This window comes from Misgurnus anguillicaudatus, chromosome 20, assembly GCF_027580225.2.
Source record: "Misgurnus anguillicaudatus chromosome 20, ASM2758022v2, whole genome shotgun sequence".
Taxonomy (NCBI): Eukaryota; Metazoa; Chordata; class Actinopteri; order Cypriniformes; family Cobitidae; genus Misgurnus; species Misgurnus anguillicaudatus.
In genome coordinates, this window is record NC_073356.2 from 16470283 (window position 1) to 16485598 (window position 15316).

The 15316-nt window shown below is 38.5% G+C and overlaps 2 protein-coding genes across 3 annotated transcripts in view; both read left to right on the plus strand.

The window, feature by feature from the left end:
• Window positions 1-7489, plus strand: part of fam91a1 (family with sequence similarity 91 member A1) — a 28731-nt gene extending 21242 nt beyond the window's left edge. Inside the window, exons 20-24 of one of the 2 annotated variants that reach the window (XM_073858219.1) lie at window positions 1555-1692; window positions 1994-2101; window positions 2314-2437; window positions 2895-2964; window positions 5965-7489. In XM_073858219.1, coding sequence (XP_073714320.1) covers window positions 1555-1692; window positions 1994-2101; window positions 2314-2437; window positions 2895-2964; window positions 5965-6150 — 626 coding nt within the window. In that variant the 3' untranslated portion in view covers window positions 6151-7489. The remainder of the gene's footprint in view (window positions 1-1554; window positions 1693-1993; window positions 2102-2313; window positions 2438-2894; window positions 2965-5964) is intronic. The other variant, XM_073858220.1, reaches the window with a different exon arrangement.
• Window positions 7490-9089: 1600 nt separating this feature from the next.
• lratd2a (LRAT domain containing 2a) lies at window positions 9090-11660 on the plus strand. Its single transcript, XM_055220595.2, has 2 exons — window positions 9090-9305; window positions 9480-11660. Exon 2 carries the CDS (start codon window positions 9525-9527, stop codon window positions 10305-10307), a length of 783 nt encoding a protein of 260 aa, XP_055076570.1. The 5' UTR covers window positions 9090-9305; window positions 9480-9524; the 3' UTR covers window positions 10308-11660.
• Window positions 11661-15316: the final 3656 nt, after the last annotated feature.

A 15316-nucleotide genomic window follows, 5' to 3' on the forward strand; every position in this document is an offset into this window, starting at 1 on the left:
GTATGTGGATACTTAAAAATTTTGCCGTTGTAAGGGGCGGAAACCTTATACATTTAAAATTGTTACTTTTTAGGAAAAATGCTTGATTTATTTATTTAATTAAAGTTTGCAGGGCTCAACGCAAAGAATTTTTTATACTGGCCCAGTCGGGCCAGAGGTTCAGGTTTTCACTTGCCCTGCCAAATTTTTCACTGGCCCCATTAAAAAAAATTCAGTGTCACATATTTCAAAATAATAATTCAAAAGTCAAATATAATTGTATACATATACAACAGACATGTTCCAACGAAAAAAGGCTCCCAACTTTTCTGCTTTACCTTTAAACTGACAGCAAACTGTGCAAAATATTGCATTGTTTCTTTCGTCGTGTTTTAGTAAATGTCTGCTTCCAAGATGTTAAATAATATACATTGATGAAAATATATTTTAGTGACTGAGGGTGAAGCACTGGCCCGATCAGGCAAGTGACGATACTTTTTATTGACCCAAACTTCTCTCATGCTTGCCCCAGGCCACCGGGCAGTCCTTTATGTTGAGCCCTGGTTTGGCTTTAATTTTTGGATATTTTGGCTTTTATTTGGTAAAAAACATTGCATGTGTCATAATATTATGAACTTTTTACTAAAATCAAGCTTAATGTCGCCATGAAACGGAAGTAGAAATTGTCTTACTTACCTCATGGAGACGTACATCTGAATAAAACAGCTTCTGAAATGAAAAAGGTAGGGCTGGACTTCGTTGCAATCTTTGCAATCTTTTCCCGGACCCTGCCCACCTGCCATACCATATGAGCGGAGAGAGATCGTTTCGAGGAGGGGATTTGCGTTTTTGATTAAAGATTATGAGGGCACATACATTTTTTTTTAAAACAATAAAGCTCACAGATAAGTAATTTGTAAAAAATTTTCATTTCAAGTTCATTTCGACTTTAAATGCAGTTTCAAGTGTTTTGTCCATCATGAGAATATACAAATCGAATCAGTTGCAGTAAATGCATCACATGACCTCATAATTCTTGCTATGTGGGTGCTCAGTTTTATGTTATTAAAAATGAAGTGCTATGCACAGTACATAATTATAGTTTATTACTACACAAACATTTAAACGACCAGTTTTATAGCATTACAAACAAGCAGAAACGGTCATAAATATGTGCGACACTTCGTTTATAATAAATCTGAGGTGAAGTTATGTAGTTACGAGGTTAAGTCACAAGCTCTTTTTAATACTTTTCAATTGTTAAATACCTGCAAAACCCACAGACAAATATAAAGGGTGATCAATTGTAGATTAAAAAAAATGAAATGATAAAGGTACAAGATTTCCACCAGAAAGAGAAAATGTACTAATGTATTAATTAACGTCATTGCATAACAGCAAAATGTTTATCCTAAATTAAGAGGCTTGTTTTTGGATAAGTCTAACCACTTTTAATGAGGATAATGCTTAAAAATGTTCCCATTGGGGTAAAGAGTGTTTTGAGCTCACATCCTCATTTAAGCACTCCACAATATCGTTCTAACCAACTGCTTTATTTTGTGTTACCTCTGATAGACTTCTCATATTCCAACATGTGTGGGCACAAAGCCCTTAAGATTCTGCGGGAAAAGGTGGATCTGGAGCACCAGTGTGGCTACATCACCATGCTGAACCCCAACAACAGACATCGCAGGCGACCCAGCGACGCCGACGGTGAGGCTAAGAGCTATTTCCAAGTTCACGCTATCCATTTAACCAATTACTGAAAGCCTGAACCGCCTGAGCATTGCCATTCTGGGCCGTATTGATAAATGCTCCAATTAGATTACGAAACGCTGTCCGGCCTTTCACCGCTGTGTTTTATTAGAGCAGATTTTTTGCTGTCTAATTCAATTAGTGTTTTAATTGTAGTCTACATGTTTGTTTGTTTGCATCACTAATCAGACTGTAAGCTGTATGCTTCCCTCAGGGTCTCGAAGGAGCGTTAGATTCACTCTCTTTGCTTTCCTCACAGGAGACCCTGAGCTTAGTGGAGTGCTTGATGCCAATGGAAGCAATGAATCTTTTGAGCTGGTCACAGAGGAGAATAATGGAGACGGCAGCAAGAAACAGGGAACAGAAGGTGTGGACAAACTCAGACTAATTTAACCTCTAATTATAAAACATGCTATACAGAAGAACGTGATGATGTTTGTGTCGGGATATAGAAAACTTCCCTGATTTCTTCAGGACGTTCCTGTTCTGCATGCACAGATTCCAGATGGGAAAGCCAAGTAATGATGTGACCAAGTAAATACCAGGTGCACAGAAAATTCTGTCTGTTCTTCTTCCCAGGATCCTCCAGTGAGGATGAATGGGTTCCTCTGGAGCTCTGCTTTGGGATGCCCCTCTTCAGCTCTGAGCTAAACCGCAAAGTGTGTGAGAGGATTGTCTCCCACAAACTGTGTGGCACAAACAGGTGATTACTAACACTGTTGGCTGCTTTAATTTATTGTGCATTTATGATGCTTGTGCATTGCAAGTTTAAATGCAGCTCATGTCCATCCATCCCTTATTGTTTCCTGTCCCTTTACCACTATCAGAAAGGTCATTGACAAAATAACTATCCAGTATCTCTGATACATACACACTATGCATGGGCTGGTATAAGATTCTGGCGATATGATAACCTTTAGCAAAAATACCACGGTTTCACAGTGTTGCGGTATTGCCATTGCAACACTAAAATGTATATATAATAACACAGCTCATACCTTGAAGACGTTATCACAGAACATTTTAGTGGTTTTGAAACCTTGACTGTTTAAAACCTCGATATACCTTGAAACTGGTAACCGGCCCATGCCTAATACATACTGTACACTATTTATGGTACCAATTTGACTAAATATTATTTATAATCTGTTTTCTTGCAGTCTTCAAGAGTTACTACATTCCAGTCGAAAACTATCATTGAAGGTTCTCAGTTTTGTTCAATCATTCCAGGTAAATCTTCACCAGTTTAATGTTTTAAAATTGTCTTTCTTTTAGCTCTGTAAAGTCTTTTGGGGTTCACATGTTTATGGAAAACCTAATGGAAATATAAAAATATGAAATCCATAAAAAATATTGGGTTAAAAATAATCAGAAATTAATAAACAATAAGTATATAAACAATCAGGCCCCTTACACAGAGCAGCTAAATTCGTTGTCACTTCACCTTTTATGCTGCGTTTACACCAACCGCGTTTCAGGCGTCAAAATTGCGTCTACCGCACCCAGTTTGCCGCTTAAACAGCTTGAATGCATTAAAAAAAGCAAGCATTTGACGCGCGTCAGGGGCAAAATCCGCTTCTTGTGGGAGGGGCAAGTGCTGTGCGGTTGTCTGTTTGCAAGATGACTGATGTTGATTGAGCATTTATCGAGAGAGTTACCGGTTTGTATTTGGTAACCTTACTATAGGGGGAAAATAAACGGCGTGGGTCGATAAACGCACATGATTCAAAAGTGAAATGTGTATTTACAACTTACCAGTTGCCCGATGTCCTCACTGGCACTCTTCCAAGTGAGCTCCTTTTTATTCCTGTCTTTATAGAACTAAGAACTTGTGTCGTATAGCTCCTGGTGACTGCTTATGGACAATATCAAGCATTCCTTCAGGTTGAATGAGTGACTCCGGGCAGGGCTGCGCCCACAGCAAGCAGGTTCCTGATTGGTTAACGCAGCACGAAATTCCGCCAAAGTTCAAATTTTTCAATTTGGGCGTCAGCCGGCAATTTGCGTCAGACGCAAAATGCACAAAAAGCACCATTCGCGCGTACCGCGCCAGGCTCTCAATTTGCGCCATTTGCGCGAACTAGACGTGCGAATGAGGCGGAATCGCGTCTTCCGCGCCGCACCAAATACCTAATCTGTGCCGCGAGACCTCCAGACGTGCATCAATGCGTCTTCACATTGACTTAACATTGAAATCACTCGCGCTTCACGCCTTTACCGTGGCTGGTGTAAACGCAGCATTAGAGCTTAAGTTTGTTTTGTACACACACAGTTCAGTAATTTACGGGAGTGATAACCTGAATCTACTACTGAATCAACTACCGCAAAATGCAGATTGACAACTGCATTTATAAAAATTCTGCGCAGTGTGTAGAGAATCAATCTGAAAAACTAGTGGTTAATACCATATTTAACTTTTGTGCGTTGTTCAAATTCACTACCCTTTTGTGTTGTTCAGGATGAAAACATCCGCTAAATTAAACCGCTGTAAACATGTATCGGATAAATATTTTTCTTTTTTTTGCATAAATCTGTTAATCAACCTCAGTCCTGATCAAAACTACTAGATGTTTACAAAAATTCCAGGATTTTAACTCTTTAATTGCCAAGTTAATTAATTATGAAACTGATTTGGGGAACCACGCGCAAAATGACTGATTTTCAATATAAAAAGTGATTGTGGCGTGTTTTTATACCTTTTATCACAGTCTTGGGCATGTCAAACATTAGTATAAACATGGGCTTTGATGCATTTTTAGTTTTTGTGCAGCATCAGATTAAAAAAAAAGTCTTCCATATTTACTTTTCGTGACAGTTTTAGCCCCATTGACTTCCATTATAATGACATTTTTTGATTGCAAAGCTATGACATAATATAATCCTGCATTCTTGTTGGTGTTTTTTCCTGTTGGAAAGAGGTAAAATTTGTCATTTTTACTGTTGATCACCATGTGGCACCATTAACCAAAATGCTTTTTTGCATAGTTGTGTTTGACACATGAAAACGTCTCGGGTTACGTATGTAACTGTTGTTCTCTGAGAAGGGAACGAGACGCTTCGTCTCTTTTGGCATACTTCCTGCGTCCCTGGTACACCGTCTTTGGCAATATTTCAGATAGCGATATATATTTCCTGGCTCCCGCGTCACCCTGTCTTTGTCGTTAAGTCTCACCATTGGTTGAATTTGATATATTCGTTCAGACGCACTTATCCCTGGAGGCATCCCCAAAGTGTCACCGCAGTGACGCAGAGCGAGTTCCCCCAAAAGGGAACTGTACCAATGTATCTTAAAAGGTAACACGATTTACCCTTTCTCTCACTTGAAATGTGTCCCCACATTTAGTCCTTGAATTTGAGGGTATTGGACCTAGAAAGTTTTTTAAAAGTCCTTGAATTTGAAGTTAACTAAGGTGTGGGAACCCTGGTATATTTACTAGTGTTGCCAGATCTTGCACTTTAAAACGGCGAACAAGAACAAGCCCATAATAAAGTGAAATAAATCCAAATGCTTCACATTTATAAAATAAGACCAAAATATCACGACATGCACATGTCCACTTTATTAACTCAAAATTGCTTTATAAGCAAAGCTCAAAAACAGTTACGCCTCAAAATAGTTCAGCCCATATATCGATCGTTTAGAGGATTTACTTCCTTATTTAAATTTGGTTGTCACTCCCAAAAGTATGTTGTGAATGTATGTTGTTTATCAATACATGTAAATATAAGTCCGTAAAGTAACTCGCAATTTAATGTTGCAAAAAAGATCAAAAGTTACAGATGGCAGCTTTAATGTTCCTTAACCTCCTAAGACCCGAGCTTTGGTTTGTCTTTTTTCAGATTTCTTACAACTATTTGGGGTTAGGAAGAACCGATAAATATATTAACCAAATATTTTTCTTTGAACGTGAAGCAGTGTAATTGTCCACATTTGTTTACAACAGGTCCCAGTTACACAGAAATGGTGCAAACAACAACAAAAAAATGTGGTCTTAGGAGGTTAATAATAAAAAAATGAATGTTCAGAATTTTTCTGAATATTGATTTTTTTTTCAAATTGAGCTGTTATGCTTTGCTTCAATATATTATATCAGTCGAAATTATATTTGTGATTGCATCACTTAAATCAAATGATAACAAATAACTGCAAAAACCATTAGAATAGTCATAAAAATTAATTGGTTTGAATGTGCGGGACCTCTCATTTTTACTGTTCACCATCCCTCACAGGATGGCAAGCAGCCTGCAGACCCTGACAGTGGGGTTTCGGGTCCCCTGTGTCAGCCCCCAGCAGAGTCTGGCGTTCCCCTCCCCGCAGTCAACCTGTTCTTTAAGGACGGCGAGCTGAAAGAGTGGAGTGGGAAAGCCCCGACCTCTCTACAGATTTCTACTTCACAGAAAGATCAACCCACATAAAACAACAACCCCATTCAGTTCCACACAGCACCCACATTCGACCACTTATTTCATGAGTAACCACATTACCCCGCGACCCTGGATCACACGAAGCCATCAAGTCTGGATGCGAGCGTCTAGAGGTCAAGAGTAAAACTACAGAGTTTAATCACATCTAATCTTCCACATTTCTGTTTGTCAGATACTGTATTACAAAATAGAAAATCTATTTACAAAAAAAATCCTTTTAATGTGTATATAGACTTTGCTTGAAAAGCATAGGACCAATCCAGTGGTTGGATGAAGTCACCCAGGTCTTCTGTATATGAACCCCAGCCTAATTGTATTGTCATGTTTTGTGACCTGATGCATGATATCATTGCACAAAATCTTAGAACTACTTGACTGAATCAGCAGGGTTTGAAAACATGAATATGAGGTTTACGTTTGCACAAAGCCTGTGGATGATATTCTGCTTTATTATTTTACTTATTTCAAAGTATCTTGCATTTAGAAGGGTCGTATTCCAGTTAAAAACCTGTCCGTCTCATTTCTGCTTCGCAGAGGAGCGTTTCTGCTTCACTGAGACCAAAGACCAATTTTTTATGTTGATTTTTTATTTTCTACCACCTTATTTGCTTTGTGCCCAACAGACTGCTGTATCACCAAATGCACGCTGATATACTTGGCCAGTTTAAAGACTTCCTGTTTAGACTAACAGCAGTTATACTGACACTTTTTGCAATGCTTCTGCTTTAGTCCAGAGGGAGCCACACACAGTAGCAAGTAGTGACAACAAAATCATCCATAATCCATCAGTACCTAGATGTGTTAAATGTCAGTATAAGTTTAAAGTTTATTGTGAAATTATGGATTTTAAAGGTATCCCTCGGTGGCCTGAATCTTTTCCTCTTGCCTTTACTGAGGTTGCTGGCAGTGTTTCCCCAATCGAACCGTATAGTGGTGTTTCATAATGATGATGATGATGAAGACAGATTAGGCATTGGTGCTGCATGAGTGTGTAGAGTTGTTGTGTGTATTGTGTGCAGTTCTCTCCTCACTTCTTCTTTTCTCCACGCCATTCCTTTTTGCATCTATACAATCCAGAAGACACCAGCCCCATGCCTGACCTTATTACAGTGTTAGGAAAGAAAACCCAATAGTTTTATAAAGTCACCCTGCATTTTAGGAACTCTTATGTTGTTGTGCGTACTTGATGGGACTGTGTAAATGCTCTTGTAATTAAATGGGTACCGAAATTACATTTCCTCTGTCATGCCATTGACATTCACCAAAATATATGTTATAACAAATATGTAAAAAATATAAGAAAGTACTAATAAATATGTTACAAAACACATTTTTTATAAGTTTTAGTTTTTTGATGGGGTTGAAACCCTTTTCAGTTTGTTGGTGTCTCAGCTATGGGCAAGCAGATTCCCTAGTGACTGTAATTACAGTATAGCAACACAAATTCAGGGTGTCACCGGGGGGCAGTGAGGCCATAAATTGGGGCATGTCATCGAATAAGACATGGGTATCAGTCAACAAACCCAGCTGTAGAAAAATAACATTCTTTATTATCCATGCCTAGAGAGTCTAGTGGTTTTAATCTTTAATTTTATTCATTATAAATCTAATATCATTCTGGCTTAATAATTGACATTTGACTTGATATGTTTGCTTTTTAAAACTAAGCCTTCACAAAATGTTTATATTATAGGGAAGCTAGAAAATCACAAATACTGTAGTACAATATCATAATTATTATAGTACGCCTAAACTAGTTTTTAATCTTACTATATTCAAAAGTAGATTGCGGTATTTACACTAATGATCAATAGCTATAGTTAAAGGATTAGTCCATTTTTTTAAATACAGATAATTTACTTACCACCATGTCATCCAAAATGTTGATATCTTTCTTTGTTCAGTCGAGAAGAAATTATGTTTTTTTTTGTTGAGGAAAACATTCCAGGATTTTTCTAATTTTAATGGACTTTAATGGACCCCAACACTTAACAGTTTTAATGCAGTTTAAAATTGCAGTTTCATAGGACTCTAAAGGATCTCAAACGAGGCATAAGGGTCTTATCTGGTGAAACGATTGTCATTTTTGACAAGAAAAATAAAAAATATGCACTTTTAAATCACAACTTCTCGTCTATATCCTGCTGTGACGCACGCGCCAGTGATTGCGTAATACCGTGGAAAGGTCACGTGTTACATAAATCGCACATTTGCTGACCATTTTAAACAATAAACTGACACAAAGACATTAATTAGTATCGTTCGACATACAACAACGTCGGAACGGTCCTCTTTCTCCACACTGGGGCGTAGTTTTGCATACGTCATTCGTGACCTCTTGACGTATTGCGTGAAGTCGCGCTGGCGCCTCATAGGACCGGATATAGACGAGAAGTTGTGGTTTAAAAGTGCATATTTTTTTTTTTCTTGTCTAAAATGACAATCGTTTCGCCAGACAAGACCCCTATGCCTCGCCTAAGATCGTTCCGAGTCCCCCGAAACTGCAAATCCAAACCGCATTAAAACTGTTAAGTGTTGGGGTCCATCAAAGTCCATTAAAATGAGAAAAATCCTGGAATGTTTTCCTCCAAAAAACATAATTTCTATGCGACTGAACAAAGAAAGACATCAACATTTTGGATGACAAGGTGAGTAAATCATCTGGACTAATCCTTTAATATTAGAGACTACTACAGTATACTATATTATAATTACTATTATAGTACACTAGAGTTATAATTTCATGTGGGATAGGCACTCCCATAATAACCTAATGTAATTATCAAATGTGTTACATAACGACTAATTATATTTTTGATTATACCCGTTTAAACAGATTTTAGGATATTTTATGTTGTTTATATTGATGTAAAAATGATGCTCTGTCTCTTTAAATGCAGGAGCATGTGTAAGTGTGTAGCTGTACTTATGTTTTTTTTACCTCCGGCTCTCTGCCTGTTAGTTCGCACCCGAGCAACACACAGCACGTACACTTACAAACATCGTAAACAAATTTGACCAAAGCTGTTCGAACGAAACACTGCTTTATTTTTTGTGTTATATTTTTCTCTACGGATACCGTCGCATAATTTTAGGCGCGTTTCATCAATACTGTACATCAAGAAGTTTCTGTTCGGAGGCATCAGGTATGAACAAACAAACTACGTGGATTACACATCACCAACAACACTAGCATAAACATTTTTATCTGGATGTACACTATCCTGTTACTTTTGACAGTAAAACAACGCGATTTAAAGTGTTTAAAGTGATTAGGTTGCGGGTTTTAGTACTTCCACATGCTCGTCTGCTCGTAACAGGTGGAGCTCGCCTCACTTCATCACACGGCCGGTGAAGCGGCATATATGGGCAACCAGGTTGACAAACTGTCACACTTAAGTTACGCCGAAGTTCCCACGAGCGACCCCAACGGACTCGACGCCGAGGACGACGGCCCGCGGATCGGGGTCTCGTACATTTTCGCGAGCGACGACGACGAGCTGGACGATCATAACCTCCATCATCATGATGGACCAGAGCGGAATAAGGAAGAGGTGCGATGCAACGAACTGGAATGCGCCGTTTACCATCGCGACGAGTGCATTTACGAGAGGACCGTGGCGCAGACGTTCACCCCGGAGGATTTATTAAACCGATGTAAGCCCGGGGACGTGCTGGAGTTCGTGTCCGGCAACCTATACCCGCACTGGGCTGTGTACGTCGGCGACTTTCAGGTGGTGCACCTGCACCGAGCGGAGATCAAGAACAGTTTCCTCACTGATGCCAGTCAGGGCAGGAGAGGACGGATCGTGAACGAGCTTTATAAATTCAAACCCCTCGGTCCCGACATGGTGGTACAGAACGCAATGGAGCAAGTGGGCGCGAAGGACCGAGAGTTAAGCTGGAGGAACTCCGAGTGTTTCGCCGCGTGGTGCCGATTCGGTAAACGGGAGTTTAAGATGGGGGGAGAGATACGGATAGGAAAACAGCCGTACAGATTAAAGCTGCTCCTGCCTGATAAACAGTCTCACGTGCTGGAGTTTCAGAGTCTGGAGGATTTGATTATGGAGAAACGGAGAAACGATCAGATCGGTAAAGCCGCTGTCATTCAGGAATTGGCGCATCATTTGAACAATTGCGGAAGTTAAGCAATTCATTGACGCAACAGGTGCAAGCAAGAGTGAGAATTTATGCCAACGTACAGTACAGTATATGATGATATCTGACATCACGGAATATGGTGAAAAATTCATTTTCCTTCTGTTGGAAATCAATATACTTTAATACACCGTTACAAGGGTGAATTCAGGTTTATTGGGACACTTTTTGACCTTCCCTCATGATAAAATGCTGTAGGCTGTACTAAAGTATGTACTATAATAAACTAATAAATTGTAGTACACTGTAGTATAATTACACTATAGTATTACTATATTATACTACACACGCACACACACACACACACACACACACACAAAATATAGTTTATTATATAGTTTATTAAATATAATAGTGTATTTTATAGTATTAACTATAGTAAACGAATAAACTGTAGTAAATACTGTAGTGTCCTTTAATATTTACTATAGTAAGATTTAAAATATTAAGGAATTTAACTACGGCTTACTATAGTAAATACTGTAGTATGTTCAGATGACTGTCGAAAACTGTCCCAACACTTTTTATTCTGGTTGTGGTTGGGTAAAATATGCAATATACTAAACTTTAAAGGGGACATATCATGAAAATCTGACTTTTTCCATGTTTAAGTTGTATAATTTTGTCCCCACTTCTTCTATCAAACTTAGAAAAAGTGAAAACATCAACCCAGTGACTTTGGTAAGCCATTCTCTGCAAGCATGTGAAAAAATTTGTGATGTCATAAAGGGATAATATGCCATTTAGTGCAGAGATCAGCTCATTTGCAAGGACACAACAAAACAGCACAGTTTTGCTCACACCTACAAAGTGGTAAACAAATTATCTATATGGTATTTTGAGCTAAAACTTCACATACAAACTCCGGGGAAACCAAAGATTTATTTGACGTATTAAGTCTTCTGAAATGTCCCCTTTAAAAACGGACTCAAAATGGGTCACATTTCAGGTGTGCAGGGCAGGCCAAGCACCCGATTTCAGCATTTGCTTTTGTTTCGTTTGGATAGAATATGGACACACCCAACCATTGGGCTTCAATAAACCTGTGCTGGCATGTGTCTACCCACTGCTTGGTAAAAAATTGACATTTTCTGGGTTAATTTGAACCAGCGATTGGGTTGGATCATATTTTACCCATTACAACCCAGCATAGAGTGAATCTACCTGAATTCACCCAATATTTTAAGTTCGATGGTGTTGATAAGATGTGAGATGTTCTCTATGTTGTATAATCAAGGCTCTATGAGTTTCATAAATAGCCATAATTCAAGATATGTGCTTTCAGAGTTGCACACAAATTGCAGCAAACTGTTCAAGTAACTGATGACTGTGAATCCAGCAATCTTCTCTTTCTCCGAGTTATTATTTTATATTACATTCAATCATTGGGAAACGGTCATTCATAGAAAAAGCACTTATTACTAGAAGTCACTGCGGTTGAGTTGAAAGGCCAAATATAAAAAGAACTCATGTTAAAATCTGATGGGTATCATTTCATGTGGTGTTTTAATATTCAGCTAATGCTTTAAGCCCTCAGGAGCCTCTTCAATAACTCTCCACGACTTTCATTTGTGAGGCTGCCTCGCGAAGTTGACTTTACTTGAGCTACTGAATGTGTGTGAATTGAATGAGGTGTTGAGAGGCTTTAGAAAAGCGGCTGAGGGCAACAGTTTGTGAAGATTATTGATTAAGATTGTTAACAAAGCATAAAATAACTATATATTCTCCACTTTGTTCAAAAACAAAAACTACAAAACTCAAATAGGAACACTAGAAAATGCTACAGGCATCATTTCATTGTAAGTAGCGACTCACCATCCTGTCATTTGCTTTATCCAAACTGGACTTTGGACCTCATAGTTTGCTAATGAGAAAACACCAGGTGGTCAACCTTGAAAAGCACGGAGAGTCTGCAAGGTTAACACATTTTCACTGTGACTTATCTGGCTGTACAGCAGTCTTGACTTCGAGATATGCCATAGATGACATGTTTTGTTACTGGAGGCAAGGGTGTTTTATGATTTGAGCCCAATCGCATTGCCACAGGGCCAGTCTGGGTAAACACAGAGATGCCGGGGAACAGGGAAGTAATTACAACTGCCATACTCTGAGTGAGTAATGGCCACCCACAAAGACAACAAGACACGCTTTGTGAATCATTGGAAAGCCAACACTATTGCCTGCTTGAGACAACAGCCCCCTAATGAGCAGTTAGTCAGTGATGTTTTCAATGTGATCCGAATCAGTGACACTCTTCTTTGTTCAGTGAGTACCAGTTTCGGCCCAATCTTGCTGCATAAATGTATAGTTTGTCAAATAGTAGGTTCTCTCGGTTTTGCTTGAGTACTGCTTTCTGTTTTAACATTTGGGGATGGATACTGAGAAGAGATTTTACGCTTCACAGAGATTTCAAAATACACTTGAAAAAAAGTTTGTGAAGGTTCTTTGTCATGCTGTATGGTTTCATTAAAAACCTTTAAGAACACAGAACCTAAAAGCTTCTAAATGCAAATAAAATTTTATTTTCCTCTCACGATAAAGCCGCATTCACATTACAAGCAACTTTGTCACTGTGTGTCGCTCATCCCATTCAAAGAGGCTTTTAGGAGGTGTTTCTAAATCTGGTTGTCGTAATCAAATGAGTAACGTCCACTCCAGTAACTGACAAGAGACAAATGACGTGAACTCCACTGCTTTGCTCTTATTGGTAGTCGCTCCAGAAAGTCTTTTAGCATAGCTTAGCATAATCCATTGAATCTGATTAGACCATTAGCATCGCGCAAAAATAACCAAAGAGTTTTGATATTTTTCCCATTTAAAACTTGACTCTTCTGTAGTTACATCGTGTACTAAGACAGACATAAAATTAAAAGTTGTGCTTTTCCAGGCAGATATGGAACTATACTCTCATTCTGGCGTAATAATCAAGGACTTTGCTGCCGTAACATGGCTGCAGTAGGCGCAATAATATTATGCAGTGCCCCTTATTGAAAGTTACCAAGGGGACTATTTTCAGACCTGGAGATTGGCTGAATGGATTCCAAAACGGTAAAACCCAAATGTTTAACTCCAGGGGAGCCGGAAAATGAGCCTATTTTCCCAAAAAGTGGAGTGTCACTTTAAGTCCTTCCAGAAGTCATGATGACAGATTTATATTTTTTTTATTTTGGTTACGTAATGCCTACGTAAGTGCGTACATAAGTGCGGTGGTGCACAGACCAACAGGCGAATGACATTATATTACCTCCAGAGTGATACGAGAAATCATATGTAGCAGTCTGCTTAAATCACTCTTGTGGTACTTTAATGTCATCCGCCGGTCAGTTTTTTGCTGCACCACATGAAGTCGAATGCACCTGTTATTTTTAATTGAAGAAGACGGAGGTGTGTAATCCAAGCATTAATGGCAAGGCAAACCCCTTATACATGAGAATAGCCACGTATGGGTAGGGGGCTGTGCATCGGCAAGACTCTGGTGATTCGGTACGTATCACGATACAGTGATAGCCATACGATACAATGCGATACACTGCTGTGCTGTAAGTATTGCAGTACTTTGGGAAATTCTTATTTTGGGGATTGAAAAGGATATAATTTTAGGAAAGCTGTCATCAAGAACACGCCACCATATGCAGATCTTAGCAAAAAATTACTTTGATGTGTAAACAGAGTTGAAGGGGATCCACTGTTTTATGATTTGAGCCCAATCGCATTGCTACAGGGCCGGTCTGAGTAAACACAGAGATGCCGGGGAACAGGGAAGTAATTACACTGCTGTTGTTCTGTTAGCTGTATATTAGATTTGTTGTTGTGTTTGAATATTTGACTTTGGCATCTCACCTCAATACGAGAACTTCCTGTCACTCTTAAAGTTTAGAGATAAGAAAACTGCTATCTAGCGGTCGGTATGGAAACTCAAAACAACTGCCATGAATCTTGTATAATAGAAAAATCAGTATTTTGCATTTTTTTTAGCAATACAGTATCGGCAAACAAAATATCCTGATATGATCCTTTTTTTTCGAATTGCCTGGAAAGCCACATCAAATGTAAAAAATTTTTTGCAATATATGGGAGTTTTTGTGAAATTAGTCAATTTTCTTACAAAAAATACAGATAATTTACTCACCATTATGTCATCCAAAATGTTTATGTCTTTCTTTGTTCAGTCGAGAAGAAATTATGTTTTTTGAGAAAAACATTCCTGGATTTTTCTCATTTTAATAGACTTTAATGGACCCCAACACTTGACTGTTTTTATGCAGCTTAAAATTGCAGTTTCAAAGGACTCCCAAACGAGGTATAAGGGTCTTATCTAGCGAAACATTGTCATTTTTGTAAAGGAAAATAAAAAATATGCTCTTTTAAACCACAACTTCTCGTCTTCCTCCGGTCCTGTGACGCACCAGCGCGACCTCACGTAATATGTCCTCACGTCAAGACGTCACGGATGACGTATCGAAACTACGCCCCAGTGTTTACAAGTGTGGAGAAAGAGGACCGTTAATTGCGACATTGTTGTATGTGGAATGTTACTAATTAATGTCTTTGTGTCAGTTTATTGTTTAAAATGGTCCACAAATGTGCATTTCATATATGCAACACGTGACCTTTTGATGTCATTACGCATTTACGTGAGGTCGCGCTGGCTCATCACAAAGCCGGAGAAAGAAGAGAAGTTGTGGTTTATTTTGCAAAAAATGACAATCGTTTCGCTAGATAAGACCCTTATGCCTCGTTTGGGATCGTTTAGAGTCCTTTAAAACTGCAATTTTAAACTGCATTAAAACTGTTACGTGTTGAGGTTCATTAAAGTCCATTAAAATGAGAAAAATCCTGGAATGTTTTCCTCAAAAACCATAATTTCTTCTCGACTGAACAAAGTAAGACATCAACATTTTGGATGACATTATCTGGATTTTTTTTAAAGAAAATGGACTAATCCTTTTTTGAAAACGCAACTATTGTGAAGAACTCTTTTATTCCCTTTATTTTTAAG

Coding starts and splice junctions, on each gene's coding strand:
- lratd2a (XM_055220595.2), top strand. CDS start 9,525: ATGGGCAACCAGGTTGACAAACTGTCACACTTAAGTTACGCCGAAGTT.